Raw genomic sequence first — 24,062 nt, forward strand, 5'->3', positions numbered from 1 at the left:
ACACCATTTGTTTAATAATCAAGCGTAACAATAAAAAATGACAGATTAATAAATGGTAATTTCTAAAACCGTATATTTATTCATGGATGGAATTATTTCAAATTAGGATAGAAACTACAAAATAAGAAATGTTTTCAGGGTATAAAATCTATAAGACAAGTAGTTGTTGAGCATAAAATAAAATAGGTTATGAAAAAGTAAACAACAATAGTAACTGTTATTCTTAGGAATAGAACGGAAAACTTTCCAAATAATGGGAATTATAGTCTACGTTTAAAAAAACCAGAGATCCAAATAAAATTCACAGCCATGAATTAGTTATGTTTACGTAATTTAGCTTACGCATAAAATGACAAATCATCGTTTAAGATTTGATGAACAGATTCAGATAATTGAATATTTATTGTTTGTTTTACTGCATCATTTTCAAGAAATAATAAATGATCAAGTAGAAACCCGGTAGTTACATCGGAACAATAAGATTTTAAGCCATTTAGTATTGTTAGTTCACCAGATTGATTTTTTTCCAAAATACGTTTTTCATAAAGATAGTGATATGCATTGTGAAATTCTTTTTCTCCAAGTTTGTCGATGCAGTATCTGAAATACAAAGGATATATTTTTAATCTAGATATTACTGAACGATTTTCGATTATTTTTTAGTGTAGCATGAATAAATTATTTGAACTTAACTTTCACCATCACTTGGATGATGGTTTAGAAGTTATTTCTCATCACGGATAAACCGAATTTCATCCCTTGTGGGATCCCTGGGGTGCAATTCTGAGAAGCGCCAAAGTAAGATGAAACAGATATCTAGTGCTCCTCAGTTTCAATGGTTTCTTGGATGGTGTTATTAAGCCACTCACAATAAATATAGCACCTGACCTGATACAGCAAGATGAAATTAACAAGTTAAATAACGAAGGACTTAAAATAATAATAGTATTAATACTGTTAAGACTAAGCATAGGGAGATGGTTGAAAAAGAGAGACAAACCTAGGAGAGTAAAGAAGTATGAAGTAGTATTGGAACTGAGGATCTATTTAATGATCAATAATCAGTGATCCCGTGGACTGATGCTATATTTTACTCTGATTGGTTCAAGTTTTCTTTCAAGCAACTTCTATCCCAAGCAGCATTGTACATCAAGACATGTGATGGCCTGTCAAACGTAGCACATGCTGCAGTCACCTGAACCGATGGATATCAATTCCTACTGTTGACCAGTACCCTACAGTTAACTTCATTATTGCTTATTCAGTCGTTATTCAATGATGAAAACTAACTTCAAAAATCGTCTTCCTCATTATTATGATAATCGTAAATGACCGTATCGAATTCTAATATTCAACCTTTATGTAAAATGTACGATACGTTTTATTACAAGCTAAATATGTATGGAAAGATCATAAGATGAAACGTTAGAGTAATGTGCCACGTTTCGGTTTAAGAAATTGCTAACACAGCCGTTGTTCAGTAAACTACAAGCTTGAGAAATATCAACCATTTGAATTTATTTTCTAATTTGATTTTATCTGCTAATACGAATCAGTTATGCTTAAAAAAAAGAAGTGGGTTCGAAGATGGGTAATTAAACATTTACAAAGCTAGAATTAAATGGACTCGATCCTCCTATATACATTCGCGAATATCTGTAACTGTAGATAGTTCTAATGATTAAGGTTTTGTAGGAAAGTTGTTTCGTGACATTTATATGATTGATATACAAATTTAGAAAACTTGAAACTATGGAACAGGTAATTCTCTTTAGATAAATCAAACCAACAATTAACGGCATCATCGATTGCTTGGAATTAAAAATAAAGACTAAAATGAATTTAGTGTTATTATTTGTTAAAGGTAAAGGACTTTTGGCATTGTTTCAAAATTATTAAAGTTTATGCAGTTATAAAAGTATAAATTATTTTAAATTTAGAACAGTAGTTTTCCAAATATTAGTTGTTTTAGTTTTCCAAAGTTTATTTATTACTTTGAATTGATTTATGTTATAATTGAAAATTGTGTTATTGTAATTATCTATTTTATACTGGATTGTAATTATCAGTCTTCCTGCTTTTTTTGTCATACCGAGTATGTTTATCATAAAAATGAATTTCGATAGCAGTTAGCCAGCACATTATGAGCTAATGATGAACTTATTGTATTCATTTATGAAGCCAACGAATTTTTATTGAAATAATTTTAAAAGAACAAGACTTCTTTGATGTGATTGTGAATAATAATATTAGCAACCAGTGACTAAAAACAAATTAGATAGTAAAAATACCACCCGATTATTTCTTTATTGTTTATATCCCCAGTATTTTGACAGTGGTTTTGTTTTCTCCTTTCAAAAAATATTTCTTGCTCATAAGGAATGGATGGGATGTGGCTATGGGTCATGTTTAAGAAGCACGTTTCGTCTTATTTGGGACTCGTCAATTGAATGCACCTGCATTTGTTTCTTGTCAGTATAGGGGTTGTAGAGTGTTTGTCTCAATATCATTTCGGTAGATTACTCCAAAGTTTAACAATTTTAACCGATGAATATTTTATACAACATTTTAGAATACTAAGTTTATCTCTTCTTATGATTACAAACATGGCTACGCACAGCCATTTCGAGAACTGATGAAATATTTTGTAAAATAATTCAAAAACTGATAAGGCATGTCAGCTTCTCTGTAAATCTTTTTATGCAATGTCATAAATTTGATGCTGCTAGCTATACAAAACACAAATTATTAAAATCAATAATAATGATCACTTTATCCTACAGCCAGTCAGTCATGATAAAAGTAGAAGCTGGTACGCATGTCCGTTCGGTTAACATATAAGCATGACGAGAGAAATTTAAAAAGACGAAAGGCAAAACAATCGAAATTATACAGTATCAATGATGACAGAAAAAATCGGACACTGAGAATACAATTCCAAAAGACAGAGTGGAAAAGTATTTATGAGGGAATAGTGGAAATCGAAATATAGATAAAGATGATGAGTGAATGCACCTGCTCCACTTTGACCGCTTCTAAGTAATATCATCCGAAGTCTTCGACTACTAACGACGGCTATCGTGTGGACCCCATTATCTACCCATGTGACTCAAATTAATAGATAGTAATTTCAGAAACTGATAACACGTTTAAGTGTGAGCGCTTCCAGTTTTTTCTGATTCAAGGTAGCAGTTGGTTGAGTTTCGGAGTAACTAAATTCAAGATTGATCGTAAAAATTTTATGAAAGCGAATACACGCAGCAACCAGACTTAATAAACTCATTTAAATGATTTCAAAATATGAAAATTTATGGAAACAAATTTACGTTAGGAAATCGGTAACCCAGAGGTTTGAGCATGGCACTGCTTCATCGGTATATAAACCATTGGAGTGTTAACACTTCACGTATTAATTCACAGTTAATCAAAAGAACTAATAAGCGAAATAGTTTTAAAAAATATGAGAAATAGTTTGATATAATGAATTATAGTGCTTACTTTTTTAAAGCATCAATTCTTTTGGCTTTAGCCTCTGGACTAAATATGGTCTTAGCTTCATCATCCAAGACTATTGTATTACTGTCTAAAAGATTAATATAATGTTGTATATTTACATTTAAAGAATAAAACTGTCATCATAAAAATATACCCCGATCAAATCAACAAAACGAACCCCGAAAGATTATACTTTTGCTATATGTATGATATATTTTCTAGTTACAAAAAACAATAGTGAAGCTTAGAGCCTACCAGAAACGTTTAACAGAGTCCCCTAATCAATCACTTTCACTAAGAAAAAAGAAAACTGTGACGTTTTACTGACGAAAAGAACTGGAGGGAAAATGAGAAAATATGTTGATCATAAACCGTCTAAATGAAATAGATATACACATTTTTCAGCTTTGTCCCAATACAATATAAAAGAAACTTATTCAAGTACATAGCTCACATAGCCAAAATTACTTGTCATGATGAACTCTTCAAGATGAACTAAAATTTATTCATGATTTACTGAGTAAATTCGAATCCACGTAAAATATTTTAACGAAACAAATGTCTGGAACTAAACATGAGGTCAAATCACTGACGGTACCGAGTGAAACTTTGTTCTCGAAATTACAGTTATAGAGTGATATAGCCAGAGAAATGGTCATTCGTCGAAAATAAAAAAGTGCAGGACGTAAATTCAACGCAGTTATATTATGCCCTTCCTTCTCGAACCGCTCAACAGTGAGTTAGCGAAATAAGAATGAATTGCCTAGTTCTTCTGTTTCTATAAGTAGTTACCACTTCAAATACTCTTGCTCTTAAATGCACAACGAGACAAATGCATCATCATGTTTCTAAAAATCACCTCTCATGGTTGACCAAAAAACAAAATAAAACACTATAAAGTTCTACCTGGTCACATTTATTTGATAAGTCATCACGTTGATAAAAATCCAGCTTTTAAAGTTAATTAGAGAAGCTCAAAGAGCCTACCCTATGATTCCAGAATCTGACTCTTGCACACACTAGAGGCTATAGGAAGACATGTGGATAAAATTAACCTTTGTAAACAGCGAATTTTTATACATCCTTCTAATTGCTACTATGTCTTATCCAAAAACAGTGTCTTTCTTTAACTTAATTTTTAATTTTAATCCAACTTAACATTTTTAATAATCTCGTTACCCAACTTTCATGCACTCGTCTAATTAACTACTCATTGTTAATCACAGATAATAGAAAAAAATTCCCATTTTTACTCTTACATAACAAGTCGTGATAAGTAACTGACTACGAAACCATATTGTTAATCTGTACCTTTCACTAATTACAACTGGCTGTCGCTAACCGACCTATTTCAAACATTACAGAACATTTACAGTCATATAACATGAAAATTATAAGATAATAACATAAATTTAAACTATTCTATGGTCCAACCTTCAGGGTGACACAAAGCTGCTTTCATGCAAACAAGTACATCGTTTAATGTTTCATTTGAATCTACATTATCTTGATTTTCTATATCTTCTAGATCATTTTGAAGAATATTTTCATTTTCTATTAATTCTTTTAAATCCTCCTTATTGAAATTGTTTGTATAATTTAACAGTTCATTATCATAATTTGTGTAATAAGTTTCCATTAGTTGGGTATCGTCAGTAAATACTAAAATAAAGATTTTTTTCGAAAAATGAAGTAAAATTCATACGAGTACTAAAACAACAATTATCAATAAGATTAGTTGAAATTTTAATTATAAATTTTATTAAAATTGCCAAACATGATTTATATTCTTATTCATTTTACCGTCATAAAATTACGTTGGATTATGAAAATTCGACCTGAGGCCTACTTGTGGCGCTGCTTGGTAGTAGGGACAACCTTGGCGGAGATAGGACTAATTCGCCAATCTGCTGTATCTGGATCACTTAGGATCCCAACCTCCAACCCCTCAAATCTTGAGAGCTGCCCGATGTGTACCCTCATGTATATGATTTACACAAGCCTCAGCATATGTAGCTTTGTATTTTGACATGTACATAGGGTACTCACTGGACTAGCATAAGCGAAGTAAGTTTGAATGTCTGCCCTACGTCTAATAAAATCAGCGGCCTAAACCAGGTTGAAGGCATTACTAAAATAAGAAGTCACAAAGTTTACTATCAACCCTCCCTGAGAGTGCTTATGCGCATGTGCTTATCATGAAGTGCATGGACGAAAGTCTATGTACCTATGATATTCATGTTATGCGTAATAGACAGTCTATTGTATTAAATACGTTTGAAGGGATTAGTGATCACCTACGCTCCTAGGTGAGTAATTATACCTATTTGTATGTCATTGGATTCATGGGCGAAAGCTCATGTGCTACTGATAGGGATGCGACATACATACGTGGAAAAAAACTGTGTAGCTTCAATAATTGTAGACTTCTCTGTGTAACAAGCTAACTCCATAATTTGCATACTTACCACTATTACATTTCAATTTGGAACTATTAATATCACTCAGTTGTCTTGCTGATTGTGCATAATTTTGATTTAACATTGCTGGAAACGTAAATTGTCGACGTATAAACAAAGCTTCTTGATTATTATTACCCTTTTTAATAATATTAGGGTTATTATCAATATCAACTTGTTTTTTAAATTCATCCATTGTGACATAATCATAAATTGGACTAGTTAATCTAGGTGAAGGATAAAAATTTTTTATTTCAGTAAAACTCATATTGTTGGTTAAATCTTCGATTTCTTCATTTCTATGTTTTGTAGAATTTAAAAAATTAAATGTTCCAAGACTTTCATCTTCAGCACCTGGACCTTTACCTGGCAATTTTTTATTGTCTAGAAATAAAATAAAAAATGGTAAGTATATTGAATAGAAAATCTGCTTCACAAAATTACTTACCAGGTGATCGTAAAAATACGTACCATTTATAATATTTTTAATTGTGATCAAAATCCCTGAATATACTTAACTAATTAACGGCTCTGTATAGAAACCATCTATAAATTCATGCAACTTACCAACATCTCTCGATGATTTCAATCATTTTGCATATCACGTGAAAGATAATTTAACACTTTTGACGTCTACTGATTTTCACTTGTTTTATTTAATCTAAGATCTTGACTGTTGAATGTTTAAATTCTATCAGTAATTTATTTTAAACATAAATACCATAAAGAGCAAGGTAATGTTACTGAACTGGGTGATAGTACTTCATCCTATTGCCATGTTTTGAATATCTATGGAATGAGATCACTAATTTTTATGGACTAAACCATGTAAGTTTGTAGATGTGAAAATCCTTACACAGTGAATTAGAACAAGTTCCGGTGAAATCAGTAATATAACTGTCTGTTTACTCTTCGTTACTTTTATTTATCAGCTTTTACATATTCTGTGTCAATAGACAAATGCATCATAATATACACACGAATAGTAAAACAGGTTTAATACTTATTCCCTTCAGTGAGGCGCCATATTAATTCAAAACGAACATAGTTAATAGATTTTTTCACGATTGTATGTACATCTTCGTAACAAGTATCAACTATTACTGAGCCGAGAACCACGGCTGCTTTTCGACTGCTTACAATCACTTAACATCATCTCACAAGCCTTACAAACTTTAGTCAAAGTATCATTAATCTACAATTAATTAATTAACAACTTATGGAGCTGAGTAGAAGAAGCCGAATTACAGGTGATCTATTAAGCGGTTAGAGACTATTGGTAGAAAACCCTAGTCGTGCCCTGTCGATACTAATCAGTGAAGTGCGCTTGGTATTTTGAAAGGATTCATTTTTTTGTGAAATTTCAAGCGATATTCCTTAATATCACAGTTAGAGGCATTATCATTGGCTATTGGAGGCATTATTGACATTTCGCATGACTTAGATGTTTACACAAATTGATCATTAAGTAACAATCAATTTCATTATGTTTATTCATGAATGATCAGTTAATTTATTTGGAAATAGGTGGTGAATAAAATTATGAGTAAACGTCAGATGTTCTTCCTTGTATATCTTAGTAACATGTCAATAGATCAACAGAAGACTACATGAATCTGATAACATCTACATTTTTCTCTCAAATTCAGTTATTATTTTTGTATAAATCAGAAAATTTTGTAGAAAAATCATGTTGCCAACTGATCTTAGTTAGACAGTCGCTGAAAACTAGGAGCACCGAACAGATGTTTTCTCCTAGTATAGGAATCTTCGTTAGTACACAAGCACTACTCGTACTGAGATTGAATCAAATACCTTTAGTTTTGCCATCTAGTGTTTCTTGATTTTCACTGATTGTTTAACGAAGATCAGTCCGTGACGTAAAATGTGGAAGTTAGACAATTTTCTCAAATCCTCTGTGTCAGTAATAATCATGTGCTCACCTAAAGACCAGCATCAGGTTGCAACTGTTGGAGTTATAATGAGATTATGAGACCACTGGAGTTCAACCATATCGAGCATGAGATTTTATCCACCAAAAGCAATGGAAAGTGGTTGCCTATTCTTGCGACTTGATTGAAGTTAAACATGTACACAACTGGATTTCAGCCCAGTGGTCTGAAGGTTAAGCACTCACCGCGAGACCTTAAGGGTTCTTGGTTCGATCTCAGGTACAGTCGGCAGTGTACACTGCTAGAGAGTCCGACACTTGGATGAGACAGCTGTTCAGCATCTCATGGTTTCGAACGGTTTTCTATCTAAGATCAGTCGGGGATGTAAACTATGAAAATTATATTAATAAGTGTTGTCTAGATTAAAATATGAATTAGAATTTATTCACCGTTTAAATCTGATTTCTTTGACCAAAATAAATCACCTTCATTTTCCAAATCATCATCTAGTTCATCAATCAAGCTTGTTTCATTGTTTATTTTTTCTAAATAAAGGTTTTTTAATTCATTTAGCAGTTTCTCTGTAGGTATTTGGATTGTAGGCCATATATGATTCAATGATGGATATCCTTTCTAAATTGTAAGAAAAACGGATGAATCAAAGTTCAATCTAGGATAAACTGTAAGTTACTGAACGTTTATTAGCTGGAAATTTAGAAGTTTACACTGTGGATAAATTAATCTGGAAACATAACGCACAAAAACGTTGACTTGAAGCTGATCGTAATACTTTTTTATTTATGACACTTGTGTTTAAATTGTATCTGAGATTTGCATAAATCCCTTATACTAATGATTTGTATATAGCAGTAAATATATCTTTAGTATGATAAAGAATGTGTTCCTAAAAGAATTCCACATTGAAGCCAGCAATTCGTCGCTCCCTAACTAGAAAAATTAGTCCTAATTACTTTTATTCAAAAGTTGCATTGTCATGTTTTATGTAAACACTGTAATGTGCAACTTGCTCAAATGCTAGAATCGCCGTTTTAGTAAATCTTCCATTGAGATGAGGATAAATTTAGCATTGGATAAGCGTCCTACTAACTGCAATCAGTCAAATATATATTTATCCAACTAATCAATTGATCAATAATTCTTAAACCAAAGGTCGTTTCTATCTTACTGTTACAAATGTTACATCAGTAAACCGAAAGTTCCTTTCTTCTAAAGAAATCAGTCAGATACAAAATATTCCTTATCAGTCCATTTTGCAACCCTGAGGGTAGTAAGCCCGAATAAACTATTTCTTTGAAAGTTTTAATAACATTTCGGATTGGTTTATGTAACGGGTTACTTAGGTATTTTAAGAAGAATAGTGTATTTTGAAGATAGATTGTCCAGAAAATATCATGCTCGTTGTAACTGCTGAAAGCCTTGAATTTCATTTCGTGTAAGATCTTCAATGTACGCCGTTAGAGAAAAGTGAGTATTTTTTCATTTTATAGAGTAAACGCATGTCATAGTGAGATTATATAAACTAGAAATGTCTTAAACTTTCATATTACTACATAGCTTAATGTGTTAGAAGTTTGTTACACTTAGGTTAACAATAAAAAATTCGATTCATGATCTCAACAATTTCCACAACCCCATACTGAAAACCAAATTGATTGGACTATCAAATATTAATAGATTGGGATAAAAATGAGTTTTGAAAAACCACTATGTAAGTATAAAATATCTCATTGGTAGCAATCACTCAACGTATATCAAATCTAAAAGTTATGTTAACAGACTAGCTTTACAGCGGATTTATTAATCGTGGACAAAAACAGTTTTATACTTTCAACATTTAAAAACACTATTCTTACACATAATCAGTACAGAATATAGTTGTTTTAATAGATATCTTCTTGTAGCTGTACATTTAAGCAACAACTAGGTTATCGTTTCACAGTAAAACTATGCAATAAAAGATTAAGAGTACTTGTCTTCTTATCGAATGATTATTTTTAATTTAACTAAATTTGATTTCATGTACATTTAAGGATATATTTCATGCATGAGACCTTAAAAAGAAGTGTAATAAAAAAAGAAATATGGAACTTTTGGTAGCAATTCCTTAGTGAATTAGTTAGTATATATTTAATAGCACAAAGCTGATGAAAAGCCACCTTTTGACTGATTAATTGTTTCTGTCTGTTATCTTTTGTAAATGATAGACAGCTGACTGATACTCTTCTTTGTATCAAATGTCCTAGTTATGCACTCATTGAGATTTATTTTTAGTGCGTTGTGGTATTGCATTTCACTATTACAATCGTATGAGTCATATATCTTAATGATAAAAGATATCTACAGTCATCCATCTAGCCTTTTGATTTTCTGATCGGAGGATCGAAAACATCGGACTTTGTGTTCTTAATCGATCTTCTGACGAGTTAAGCAAAGGAGTTAGTCGATTTATTGTTTCTAGAGTAGGCAAAACTACAACACTTGTGGTAACCTGTTAACATCCCTGTTATCAAACCGTTTACTAAAGAACTAGTACTATTATTAAAGTACTTTTGATTGAATAAAGAACAATGGATTGATTATAAATTAAATTTGAAGAACATTAACCAAACCATCATATAGGCTTCAAAAAACAAGTTACCTGCCAGGTGAACAGTTGTGTTTCCATTGTAGAATTTAAACTATTCCGAGTATGTGTAAGCTGTTCTGCTAAATCTCTAAATTATAATGGGTAGTGAAGAAAAAAATTATTTAAGTTTTGTGTTAATGATAAAAAATATTTGGAATTCAGGATAAGAAACCATATTTCACTGACTATACAAAACAAGTCTTGCATGGATAGTATACGATTGGAAACATCGAACTCAGTATGTTGATCATTAATGGGTGGGATTTTTTGCGATAACTTGTTTTAGCGTTGAAGTGAACACTAACATTCACTATGACTGAAGCATATCCGTCAATCTGTCAATATTTATACAGTTCAAAATATGCACCTTGGATTCCACTGATAGCCACTGTTAGACAATATTGAGATGTTCTGCATAAATGACTAGTCAAGAAATCATCGTTAGAGAAATTGATCTATATTACGAGGTAGTATTGATCATTGTGCGAAGTTGGGAATAAACTGGACTTGAAAATTTTAAACGCAGTTATTACTTAATGCTCGAAAGGTATTGTACTCTCTGAAGAAGCTAGAGATCGTGTGCTTAATCCCTTATGAAGTCGTACTTGCAAACGGCTAGGGAGTTCTAACCTACAACTAAACAGTCATTTAGTGCTCCGTCTTTTTTATTGCTTTCAAAGTAACACCATAGAGTATCTGCAAACTAAACTGAGCTCTTTGATTTTAAGAACAAAACGTCTAACGTATGGTAAAAAATCAAATGAGCTAATTTTATTCTTGGTTAAATCAAAATTATTTATTTTACAAGATATTTACCCAAAAAATGAATTTTATCATTGTACTTCACATGGTTTCAGTTTATTACAAGCAATTACGTGCTCAACAAGAGTCTATAATGACTGGATCACACTATATTTTAAATTTGGTATTTCTGTTCAAGACGTGATTCCAAAAGGTTGTACTTAGTACTAATAATGATTCATCATATGATAGACAAACATACTAATAATTTGATAGAAGAACAAGTGCCGAAATACCTTAAGACTGCAGTAGTTCTATCTGATTCAGTTGCTTTATTTAATTCGATTTTTTGACGTGGCGTTAAGTACTGATCTTCTGAATGTTCTACATTCTCTTCAATCTCTTCATTTAATTGTATTGAAAACTTCTCAGCGTTTTCAATTGACTGTTGTTTGTGCAAAACTGAATCAGGTAAACTAATAAATTCTTCAAACGACATAAGTCTAAAATTACAGAAACAATGACTAAGGACTATAGAGAAGAAACCAGCTCAGGATGAACGTATAGTAACGGAAGCTAATCAACTGCAACCCTTAATATCAACAATGAGAATTTGCAACCCTATACTAGTATTTCTTATTAAAGTATTAAATTATTCGGTTTTTCACCTTTAATAAAATGTAGTTTCGACAAATAACTAATTCCTTGATGACTTTATTTCATAATATCACACTGACGTTTTCCACTCACTAATTGCTTACTTTCTCTCTTAACAAGCTATTAGGATATTTGTTTTCATGGTCATTGCTGTTACTATATAAACGTAATTGTTGCATCACGTTTTTATTTCTGTTTTGGGGAATATTGGAGCTCTTCTGAAAATCCTTTTTTTCTCTATTACCATTTCATTTATTCCCGTATAGCTAACTTTTGTGCAATAACCGTCTGACTTGGAAAGATCCAGTTTTGTATTTAAAAAATCTCCCGGTCGTTCATAACTTGAAATAATCAAAGTATTATCAAGTCATAACGTCTTCAAGTCGATTGAATAAGTGGATATCTTGACTCATTAACTTAGTATATAGAATGCTGGCACCCAGTCTCATTGCAAATGCCAACACTAGGATGCAAATATGTCCAGACGACTAGCTCTGAATGGAATGAAACGCTCAAGCTGAATTCTACTGCTAACCACAAACTATATATACTGAAGCTTCGAAATGTCAAAACAATTATAATTTCTAATCAGTCAGTCAGTAACAACGTAGAACTTCGTACGTACGTACATCAGTTCGAGTTGTCATACCACATTAGCACAGAGATGCAGTTGTCGATTCAAATCCCGTAGTGGTAGAGGTACTAAGATTATAAGCAGTAATCGGACACATTAGGGTTTGGAGATGTTATTTAAAGAGTATAATCCAGTGAAATAAATTTGGAAAGAGAAAAAAGAGACAAGGAGGAATCAGGAGATTAAAAATTTGGGAGAACACAAAGAGTGGATGCACCTGCGCCATTGCAAACGATTTTGAGCCATGTCATTCAGGGTCTCTAACCATCGGTTGCTATCATCTCGCGGTCCCCAACCAGGTAGTCTACACCTAGCAACATGGCTCAGTTCACTTGTCAATGACTTCATGGATTTGTGACATTTGTTGGTCTGTCCGCCCCTAGCTTTCTTCCAACCCACTCCTACACCAGAAAACATCGCACGTCGAGGCAGTCGGTCGTTGGGCATACGTAACACGTGTCCCAGCCATCTCAACTGATGAAGTTTCACCACTTCATCAATTGATTTGCCATCCTTACCTAGTACCCTTTTCCTAACAACTGCATTACTTACTCGATGCTCCCAAGATATACGAGCAATGTTTCGAAGACACCTATGATCGAATACTAGTAACCTATGAATTTCCTCTACTCTTACCGGCCACGTTTCACTGCCATAAAGTAGGACGGAACGAACTGCTGCACAGTAAACACGTCCTTTGGTTGATAGACGGATATCTCGCCTGCGCCACAGATGACGCAAGTTGGTAAAAGCTAGTCGAGCCTTCTGTATCCGTGCTGAGATTTCGTTACACACCAGACCACAAGGGCTGATGAGACTTCCAAGATAAGTGAAGCGGTCGACACGCTCAAACAACCTCGTAAGTATGCAATTAAATTTTTCAAAAATGGAATAAATGGCTATATTGAACTGAACACTTGGCAATTGGAAATTCTCTGATGTATTATTACACTTTCTGTTCGAGATATAAACTCTTTACCACTGACTAAACTTATTATAGGTGTCTCAAACAGTTTGATTAATAAGGCCGAAAATATTCCTTGTTATCAAATATGTTCAATTTAGAAATCGTTAGAATTACTATACGTTCAGGATAATAGTACTGTAGGGCTGTAAAAAAATGTTAGTAGCTAAAATGAGGTTGGAAAACGGTAACACATCTCAAAAAATGAATGATTTAACCGTTTAACTACTTTCTATTACTTGTCACTAATAACGATAATAATTAACAGAATTTAAAAGGGAAAATTTAGCGTCATATGACATAAGTTGAAGCTAGTATGTCTATTAGGGGGAAATATTCGTTTATACAAGCTCTTACTTTAAGGAATAGAAAACCAAACAAACATATTTTTTTGGATTATGCACTTTAGCTTTCTTACAGATTAAATTCGCTCCCATCCTTCCGATTTTCACCAGATAATTCGTTTCGCATGTGAATTATGATTTCTTTGTATAAATCCTAAAGATTTAAATTAAAATAAATACCCAGAATTATATATATATATATATATATATATATATATATATATATATATATATATATATATTGATGATTGAAACTAAGAGTTTGAAATCTAATTCTGAATGGATATGAACATTGTCGTGAGAAATATTTAAACAACATACTTTGTGATTTTCTGTAGTCATCTATACAATATCAGATGTTGCTAATGTCGCCCAATAGTTTTATCTAATATCCAGCATAAAATAATTTGAGATGATAAGAGCATACGACTAAATCAATTTTGGCTAACCAGCAAATACAATCGGTACGAATAAGATGGACTTACACGTAAGTACGAGTGAACCGCATTTGAGTGAAGAAGTTCTGAAGCAGATGGTCGTTCTTGGGGAGTCTTCTTTAACATTCTAGAATATAATTAAGACAGTTATTAAATAGTAATTAGTATTTTTAAATAGAATAAATTATTAAGTGAATAATTTGATCAGAAAATAAGAGAGATTTAGGAGATGAACAGTTATTATGTGTTGATAATGTTTCGAAAGTGAAAAGTTTCTAAATCTCCATGCTAATAGCTTACTATCTCATAAGCAATTCAGTATAAATACACATTTCATGCCAAAATAATATTGTGAAAATGATAACTCTTATTCTATGCACCATTTATTTATTCAATTGTCTACCATCATAAATGTGTTGATGTGATTACTCTATGAACTAACTGAAGGGTTGTTTTGAATCTAGGTCGCTTTTATCAGTCTGTCAAATGTCAAAAACTATTCATATCTTTTTCAGACGTATATACTATCATCTTATTTCTACAGATTGATAACAAAATGGTACCTTAAATTATGATTGTAAGAAATAATACCATAAATAAATTATATTTTTAAATCCTTCGAAAGAAGCTTGGATGAAATCGCTAGGCCATAGCTCTGAGTAAATCCACTTAGAATATTCTATGATTTTACAAATACAATGCGTATATACTGACTTTAATTTACTTACAGTCCAATCTTTTCTAAAATAGTCATCAAATTTGTTCAACACTCCTTACAGAGTAACACAATCAAAAGACTTATAGGTATCATTAACAAGGTTTGACTTGATACTTTCAAATAAACTGAGAATTTAGTAGTGTTAGTAATAAAATAACAACATTTTTGCAATATCCCAATGAGTAAAAAATTAAATTTTCTGACATTTTGTTACTCAGTATGAGTGGCTCCTACGGAAAATAAATATTTATACTCATTAAGACTTTGTGAAAGTATTAATTTTATGATCAAAAAATGTTTTCTCACTGTCTCAGACCAGCGACAACCAGTGACACTAACCTTAACTATTTCAGTCATCTGACTTTAAAATTGGCCGAGTACTCGCAAATGAAGTTAGTTTATTGTTGCTAGTGTTTAACTACGAGCACTTACTACTAGTCAAACGAAGTGGAAATTTGTTGAGACGTTTACGAATAAAAATATCATAGCATACACATACTAAAACAAGTATACCAAATAGAGCATTTGATTAGGATAAAATTCTCATTAATTTTACGTACAGTTCTAAAACCTCTTGTAATTCTTTTGAATAAATTTCTGGTAGCTGAGGACAAGGATCATTTATCACCTGCCACATAACACGCATTAAATTAGTTCCAGTGAATGCTCTTCTTTGGGTGCATAGTTCATACAGAATTATTCCGATTGACCTATACAACAGTTAAAAAGCTACAGAAACTGCTTAGCTAATAGTAAAGTATAGTACAAACCACGTTACACGAGAGACCAGTGTTAGTACGTATGAATCAAATAAGTGTGCCTATACCTAAAGCATTTTACCTGATTAATGTATTTCTATCGCCAAAAATGTTATGCAAATCACCAACTTACGGTTGATTGGTCATTTAGTCATATTTCGATTTAATCTATTAGGGAACAACGAATTCTACTAACCAAGTTGAAATCTGATTAGCAATTCAAGTGATTTGACATCACTACGCTGTAGTCTCTGATATTTTAGACTGGTAATTTTCTGACCAAAATAGGGTCAAACAACATACAACTCACACTTCAGAACATCTCTAGACAATTACACATACATAAACATCAAACAGAAGATATTACAAACTTACTTCTATACGGTAAATACAAGTTTCAGGTACCTAATTAAAATATTATGAATTACATCATAAGTATGCAGTGATCATTTTCTCGATAAATCTCAATATTATTGATTATCGTATCTTGATCAAACTAAGATGAAATTCATTCTCACTGAACTTACTGAGTTCACCGACGTCTCATTGCTAAAACACTTGAACTCGAGTATGAATAATGCAAGCTAGAAAGTTAACTGCCACAATATAAATCGACTTCAGACCAGTCACACAGTAACACCTGATTTCAATGTTCAATTTTGTAAATCTGTTTAAGAAATAAATGTATGGATCAGCCACTTGAAATTATTACGTTTTCGAAGTGTGAACTAATTTTCTGTATCCTAATCAATAGTTGAGCCATTCTGTTTCCCTCCAGAAAATCTATTCAGTTCTCTTTGTTTATCTATTCATTTACTGATCTACTTTCATAAATTTGACACATTTTATTGAACTATGCATCCACTGTAACAGATCGTGAACAGATTATTGGTGCTAATCAAATTCAGTGAGAGACAAATCGATATGTAATCACCAAAATGTGATTATGCTTGTCATAGACGTGGAAATAACTCGGAGAAATAAATGACGGAGGGAGAGAGATAGAGATAAGAAATGCTAAACCACATGTTTACGGATAGTTTGCGTTATGTACAAGGTGTTATCTGTTTAATAAAATCAGAAGACTACATGAAATTCCAATTCGAGTTATGTAGTTGTTGATTTCTAATGAATTTTCTATCAGTTTTTTCCCAATTGAAAATTGACCTTCATTGAAGCAACAGTGAAAGCATAGAAACTGAAAGTATGTCGACATAGTGAGTTGTGGAATCTGTTGAATTATTAGCCTCACATAATGGACTGGCTTCGGTTAGACAATCGGTCGATATCTGAGAGCCTTGAACTGTTGTTTTGTCATGGTCTGGGATAAGAAATCTCGTGCTGTCACAGTCGATCGACTGAAGTAACATGAAGTGACTAAGTGACCACAGCTCGTGAAAATCTAGTTGGTGGTTTAAGCTCCTCTCCCAAACTAACTAGAAACAAAAATATAACTGGTTGACGAAATAGTTTGTTTTTGTTTGACAAAATAACCTGTATGTAAGAAGAAAATACGACGAAATGGAGACGATTGGAACTCACAGATTTTTTGACCGATTAGGATGCAATGGTGTTTGGAGCTCTCTGGACATCTAATAAATTCAACTCTTCGAGCACCATATAAGTTTTTGCATGCCATTTTATTACCAATCAACATTTCAACATAGTTCACGCCATATCAAGTCATTCTGACTTGTGAAAACATTTCAACTCCACCTTTGTTATATGAGTGTCTCTAAATGAACTAGACAAACATGATATTGGTCACCATTGATCGGTCAGTTATTAGTTAATAGCACATTTCTATGGGAGGCTAATTCCAGCTCCAATAGCTTAGTGGTCACCATCTAGATCTATGAATGATGATAACGCTGGATTAATCGGCTGGGTAGCGGCAGTTCCTACAAGACTGCAGATACGTTTTACTGTCGGTCGCTACATCAAGCCGACATAGCTTACTTTGGCTTCCGGACAGGTCAATTTATCCATTCTTCTTGAGTCACGTTTTGACCTTTTTAATTATTTGCTTATCAACCTTGAATATTTCTATATAAGCGTATGTGTGTGCATTTCTTATATTACTCATCACGTGTCTGTTACTTATTTTTGTCTGACTATAAATATCTTTTCACGCTTGGTTAAATCGATTCGGATAATATGCCTTTTCCAATCCGTTTTGCTTCGTTTCCCTGATTGTTTGCTCAGATCAACGGTTGCATGAAACATACGTATTCAAAATCCATTCTTGTGTTTAACTTATTTAATCCCGTTATTCATTAACGCGAATTAACTCGATAATTGTATACGAGAATTGGTGACATGGACGTCATCATACTGGAGTCAGATAAATGGCCACCAAAACGTTTCCCTGTTAAATTTCAATGAACATGAAACCTAGGTTCAAGATTTTCTACCAGCCACCTAACAAATCATTTACTATAAGACGTTCAACTTACCAAATATCTGATTTATTATTATATCCTTCGTACTTCAAAACTTCCGGACTCATATAATAAGGAGTCCCAATAAACGTAGTTGCCAGTTCTTCAGTTGTGGCCAGTGAACGCGAAATACCGAAATCACCAACTTTAATATTCCCATTCTTTAAAAATATATTACTAAAACCATTTTAAAACATAAGTTTTACCTAGAACGTTTCCGAAAATTCAAATCACTTCTTAAAAATTCAACTCCTCAAATAATTCAATAAACATGATCAATGCTGCAATAAACATTCTACATGGGAAGCATTTCTAATAACAGCCTAAATAAGACCTAGCTTTTGATAAATACTTAAGGTAAGCTTCATTAATTTTATAAGCAGTTGCAGTATTATTGAGAATTTTTGGTTTGTTTATTTAAATTTAATTATTTATTCACATCTTTCCGAGTTCAAATATTTTAGTAAAGATTCGGAACTGCCTGCAAACGACAAGCTGTTATAAATTAATTGGAAACCTCAATGATTTATATTTACATTAAAAACTGTTTGCTAGTCTTATGTATTTTGTGTACAATTTAGGACTAACTCATAGGAAACAAAATAAATTACGGTGGTACTGAAAAAATATGCCGGTTGGACACATTTTCTTAGTTAGATCCAGTGTATTCGGGTTCTCGATGATTCTTTAGCAAACTTCACTTCGTGAAAGTAACTTTCAAGTAATTTTTGAAAGAGTTTAGCTTATCACGTTGTTGATATTGCTAATTGAATATCGATCAATTTTAGTTGGCATATGTACATCCTGTGTACATTGCCTTGATATAATTATTTTTCCCACAAGATTTTTTAAGAGAGAGATTTTATGTGGCTGTGGAATCCAGAATGTGCGTTTTGAATCTGGCACCTACATACTTAATAGCCATCTTGTTATTTTCTGCTCACTAGGTCCAAATCTGTAATATGTGAAATATATTACTTATTAAAATTAGGTATTATCGTCTCTTCTTTCAAGATCATCCTTCTTTAAATCGAACTTCTATATTGGGTTTATCCATCTGCTTTCCAATATTTGTTGAGCATGCTGTATCTAGTGTTTTAGGCATTTTTCCCTTCACTGAATGGAAAAATGCTGCATTTAAGAGTGTAATTTCCACTTGGGATTTCACTTGAAGTGTCTAAAATTATCCACATCTGTATGCTACGGTCACTTCAGTGTAGCGCATCCCAACATGTCGGATGGAAGATACCAAATATAATGAAAATTAGGCTGTGAAACAATGGTCTCTTATATAAGGCACTCACTCACTAAATGAATAGGAAAATTCCGAACGACGTTTACGATTCCATATTTACTGAATATTAAGAAATGGATGGATATAATCATATAATTTTTAAATGTAATTCCCTTCAAAATTTCCGTAAAGGACAAAATGACGTTGTTAGTTTTTTGACTTAAATTACAATTTAAAAAATCCAACTCCAAAATTATAATTGAAAACTAAATATATTGAAAAAAAAATCGGAAAACAACCTTGTTTTTAAGTCACGGTGAAGTATTTTATTTTTATGGATATAAACTGTGGCCAATATAATTTGTACAAGCCATTTTCCAATGATTTTTTCACTGATACGTTCTCCTTTACTCTTCACTTGTTTTAAGTAATTGGTTAGATCACCCCCCTATCATGTTTTACAGTACAATTAAAAATAAAAGATAAAATCTTAGCTTAGATTAATCCATTAGAATTTAACATACTACGTTTTATTTTTATGATGAATAATCGCTGAATACTGTTTTCTTTTGTAACGATTTGACGAAGAAATAAGTTGACGAAATGTGCAGTCATCAGGGAAAATATAATATATAGGACAATAATATAGTACTAACGGGAACTAGAACTTCGTGAACTAGTGTGTTTTCTGGTCTCTACCCACCTAGATAATCAAGATCAGATAAACTTATGAGGACTTTTAACGTCTACTGGATAGAATGTTTAAGAAATATGATTGTGTATCTGGTACCAATCTACCTCTTGATATACAATGTAAGATAGTGTGAAAGTAGTCAACTACGCTAAATTATTGGTAACTTTGGTTCTCTTTGAATCGTCTGCTTATTGTTGTGAATCACGTTTGTCACTTGACTCCTTGAAATACATGGATAGAGGCTAAGAAGCATTGAATTTTTCTACTTTGAGGAAATCTCATCAATGAAAATACATTCACACCTTTGTTAACTCTTGATAATAATATTGTTATCCTACTTCAGTTGATTTCTTATTTGCTTATTATCTGCAAGATATTGACGTATTATGGGTTAAACAGTCCTTAAGAACTTTTTAAAATATAAACTAAAGAGGCAAATAAATCAAGAATGACAAATCGTAGTCTGCATGCATGATAAAACTGATTGTTAACTGCCGATTCAAAGAGATGAAGCAAAGGTATCATTCGAAACTGAGAGCAAATCGGTTCAGTTTGTCACACTTTTTAAGACCACATTAGAAAGATAGATAACCAAAAAAGAGACCTTAAAATGAACAATTCATGATGAAACTAGTCACAAAACGTTTCACATAATTACCAGGCCTACTAATAACGGTGTACTAACAAGTAACTAGATTTAGGGTGGATTTATCAAAGTTCCAGTTGAAGTTTATGAATTGTGAAGTCGATCATACCTGAAGTGGGACTATAAATTATCGACCAAATTGAATGTTTGCATCACTACAGTAAGTTAACTTAAGTCGAAGATGCAAATCACTAGACCCCGACTCAGGGACTTAAATCCATTGCACTTGAAACGAAACTGAAGTGGTATGTAGAATATTAAGTGTTAGGAACCTAATGTGAATTACTAAGATATAAAACAAGACAAAGCATCCACTCCATTTTTCATGGTTTTATATCATCCCATAATTGATAACCCTGATGAAAGTAATCATCAAATAATGAAAAACGTTTATTAAACCACCTAAGTTTTAGAAAATAATGCATAGAGGAACATGTAAAACAAAATTAAACAAGATACTGATTTCATATAATTTAGAAATTTAAAAAAGGCAGTCTAAGCTTATCTAAAGAAATCTAATATTCTAATACTCATTAATACAACCAGTGAAATTGGTTGTTATGATACAAAGATTTTATCCTAATTTCGTAACAAGCCACGGTAAACAACGAGACGGTATAAACCGCCATACCAATTAACAGGCACTATTTATTATAGTTGTTGTATGTGAAAGCAACTATGCAGCCTTTAGAAATAAATAGAAAGGCATGTCATTTGGAACAAAAGTGTGAAAACAGCAGTAATATAGAGCATCATTTGAAGAGATTTTATGGATTTAAATTGACTCATTTGATTAAAAGAACGTATATAAATTTATTCTGATAGAAGATTAATTTCACTGGTATCAGTGTATACTAAGAGATGTAAGATCAGCATAAAAATCGAGAGCAGTAAGCACTAATTGGCCTCATACATTGTTATTAAGCATTGCCATTTAATCACACTCATCTCAGACCAGTTCAATAGTTCTCATTTGCCTATTATACAATGAAAAGATTCACTACAATATAAAATGTGTAAAGAAACTTTTATACATTGACTTATATCATCCGAACGCAAAATGAAAACAAAAGAGCACCAAACACCAGTTTTGGTGTGAACATGATTAGTATTGGGCTCTGAATGAAGCACAGTGGTCCTAGTTGTGACTTTTATCAAGCAAGAAAACAAATTGCATGAACAATCGACGATGATACCAAAAAGTATGAAAGTCTCTCATTGTACAACTAGCAATAATATAAACCGACTTCTTATATTTTTGTTTATACTAATTGGAACAAATATTAATCTTGTTTACAAGCTTTTATTATTATCAAAACATACTTCAGTTAAGTGATCTTTGGATTTTTGTAGTCCGATGAAAATAATTTTCTCACCTGGGTTACATCCGTTTGCTCTTGAGTAACATACTTAACCACTGTTTAGAAAAACTAATTTAGTTTCGTAAGCTTTACAGTGTTAGCATAGTAATTTTTTGAGTACACATGATCATATATGTATCTACCTAGCGACCACAGATAAGACATATGTAAAACTTAACCAACCACCGGAGCTAAACATAAGCTTGTGCTGCTTGTATGAAATAAAAAATACTTTGCACACAATAGTACAATTTATTCATGATTTAGACAAAATACACTACAGTGGCTCTACAGATTTTTTCTAGTCTTTTCATGCTGATCCACTCGTAGCTATCAGAGCGCCTTTTAGTAAAATCTACGGATTTTATATTACTAGATACACTCAATGCTATTACTTATTTCAAAGTCATAAGTAATTCTGTATACGTCAGCAACATGTGATAGCAATGTCTTTTATATTAGTCACTTTATCCATTTTGAGCGTCACGAAAGCCCGCAAAGTTCTGGTGGAGATTTTAATCAATGAAATATATTAAGAGATAGAGTAAAGTCCAATAGTGTGTGGGCGAGGAAAATGATGATTAGTTGTTTGCATAGTCTATATGTAGATAGCCTGGTAGGTATTAGGTGTGTTGTTTGTCTTTCTACTCATTGTTATCATGGTTGTTTTCAGTTATTGGCATTGAAGTATACTCACATGATAGTCCGGCCAGTCACAGTTGTGTTAAAAACCTGTAGAATAGACACTATCAGGGTACCTAGTGTAGATATTCGTTTAAAACATTAGTGTCACGTTGGTCTGAAGAAGAAATCCGAGCATTGTTTCGGATTTTAGGTTAACTTAGTTTCGTCTATACAAGTTACTATTATGACTTGATATTTGTAGCTAGTTGCGACCCAATATCATTGATTTATAAATTAATTCACGTAGATGAAGTCGTTAATTAACAACAAATGGAGACATTACTTACCGATCGGCTCTGCATTACGACGTGTTTAGTAACCTACAGATCGTTAGTTGGATAAATGAAAAGTAAGTAATTAGTTTAGCTAGCAAACTAGTTCTATCACCTCCATTTTAGGTTCATTAGCAGTTGTGTAAAACTATAGGTTTTTCGACTTGATTAGATCATAAATCCCATTTATAAACTATTTTCTGCGCAGATGACATAAATACTAAACTTTTAAACATTTAAACAATCTTTTTGTATTATTCGCTATTAATAGGCCGAGACAGCCACTTCTCGATACCATATTTTAGAATAAATTGTGTCGTACTTGCGCTGAATAAAAATATGTCTGACCTATTTCCCGAAAGCTAATCAACAGCTCCATTTGGGGGTGAATTTAAACACGAAAAATATGATTTTATCAGCTAACATCAGTGTCACTGAATGATTCGGGTGATTGTGTAAAGTTTTTTATCATATGCCATGAACGATATTTAACGGACTCTGTTGTTTCTCCTAGCAAAACTACTAATTCGTTGTGTTCAATTCACAGAATCATTTTCTTAAAATATAACAGGGTGACTTGCTCTAATCACTTATTATTGTTCTACCTTTAAAACTCATTCAATACATTAGTAGTCATCTAAAAACTTGTGGTTTTAACCTCTCTCACCTACCGAAGTCATTAAAGAATGGAAACAACATTGGTGGAGTAAAACGCACGTGCAAGAAAATCATCTGGCTGACACTAGCCTGACACAAGAATGCTGAGTGTTCATTGCAAAAAATGCCTAGAAAATAACTACAACCATCAACTCAAAAAATGTTCACGACAAGAATAACTACGAATGGGTTAAATACGATATAAAGCCATCATTTAACTCTGTGATGTTATGATAAGTCATAATATGTTGAGAGTATTATTCATCCACAACGTGGACCGCTCGTAATTAAGTCAAACAGTGTTTGCATGGAATTTTTTTGGTTTTT

General features: G+C 32.4%; 2 protein-coding genes across 2 annotated transcripts in view; one reads left to right on the top strand and one right to left on the bottom strand.

Moving 5' to 3' along the window:
• Nucleotides 1-24,062, bottom strand: part of NEK11 (Serine/threonine-protein kinase Nek11) — a 24,815-nt gene continuing 753 nt past the window's right edge. Inside the window, exons 2-13 of the mRNA XM_051210702.1 lie at nt 19,721-19,869; nt 18,203-18,364; nt 15,549-15,698; nt 14,319-14,397; nt 13,908-13,987; nt 11,531-11,737; nt 10,506-10,581; nt 8,296-8,479; nt 5,964-6,338; nt 4,930-5,157; nt 3,499-3,583; nt 1-600 (exon numbers count right to left, since the gene is read on the bottom strand). Of these exons, the coding sequence (XP_051070719.1) occupies nt 339-600; nt 3,499-3,583; nt 4,930-5,157; nt 5,964-6,338; nt 8,296-8,479; nt 10,506-10,581; nt 11,531-11,737; nt 13,908-13,987; nt 14,319-14,397; nt 15,549-15,698; nt 18,203-18,255 (1,779 nt within the window). The 5' untranslated portion in view covers nt 18,256-18,364; nt 19,721-19,869 and the 3' untranslated portion in view covers nt 1-338. The remainder of the gene's footprint in view (nt 601-3,498; nt 3,584-4,929; nt 5,158-5,963; nt 6,339-8,295; nt 8,480-10,505; nt 10,582-11,530; nt 11,738-13,907; nt 13,988-14,318; nt 14,398-15,548; nt 15,699-18,202; nt 18,365-19,720; nt 19,870-24,062) is intronic.
• The window catches only part of EIF2B4 (Eukaryotic translation initiation factor 2B, subunit 4 delta, 67kDa), a gene marked incomplete at both ends in the record, with an annotated part of 21,034 nt that continues 20,120 nt past the window's right edge, over nt 23,149-24,062 (top strand). Inside the window, one exon of the mRNA XM_051218689.1 lies at nt 23,149-23,155. Coding sequence (XP_051070720.1) covers nt 23,149-23,155 — 7 coding nt within the window. The remainder of the gene's footprint in view (nt 23,156-24,062) is intronic.

This window comes from Schistosoma haematobium, chromosome ZW (genome assembly GCF_000699445.3).
Source record: "Schistosoma haematobium chromosome ZW, whole genome shotgun sequence".
Classification (NCBI taxonomy): domain Eukaryota; kingdom Metazoa; phylum Platyhelminthes; class Trematoda; order Strigeidida; family Schistosomatidae; genus Schistosoma; species Schistosoma haematobium.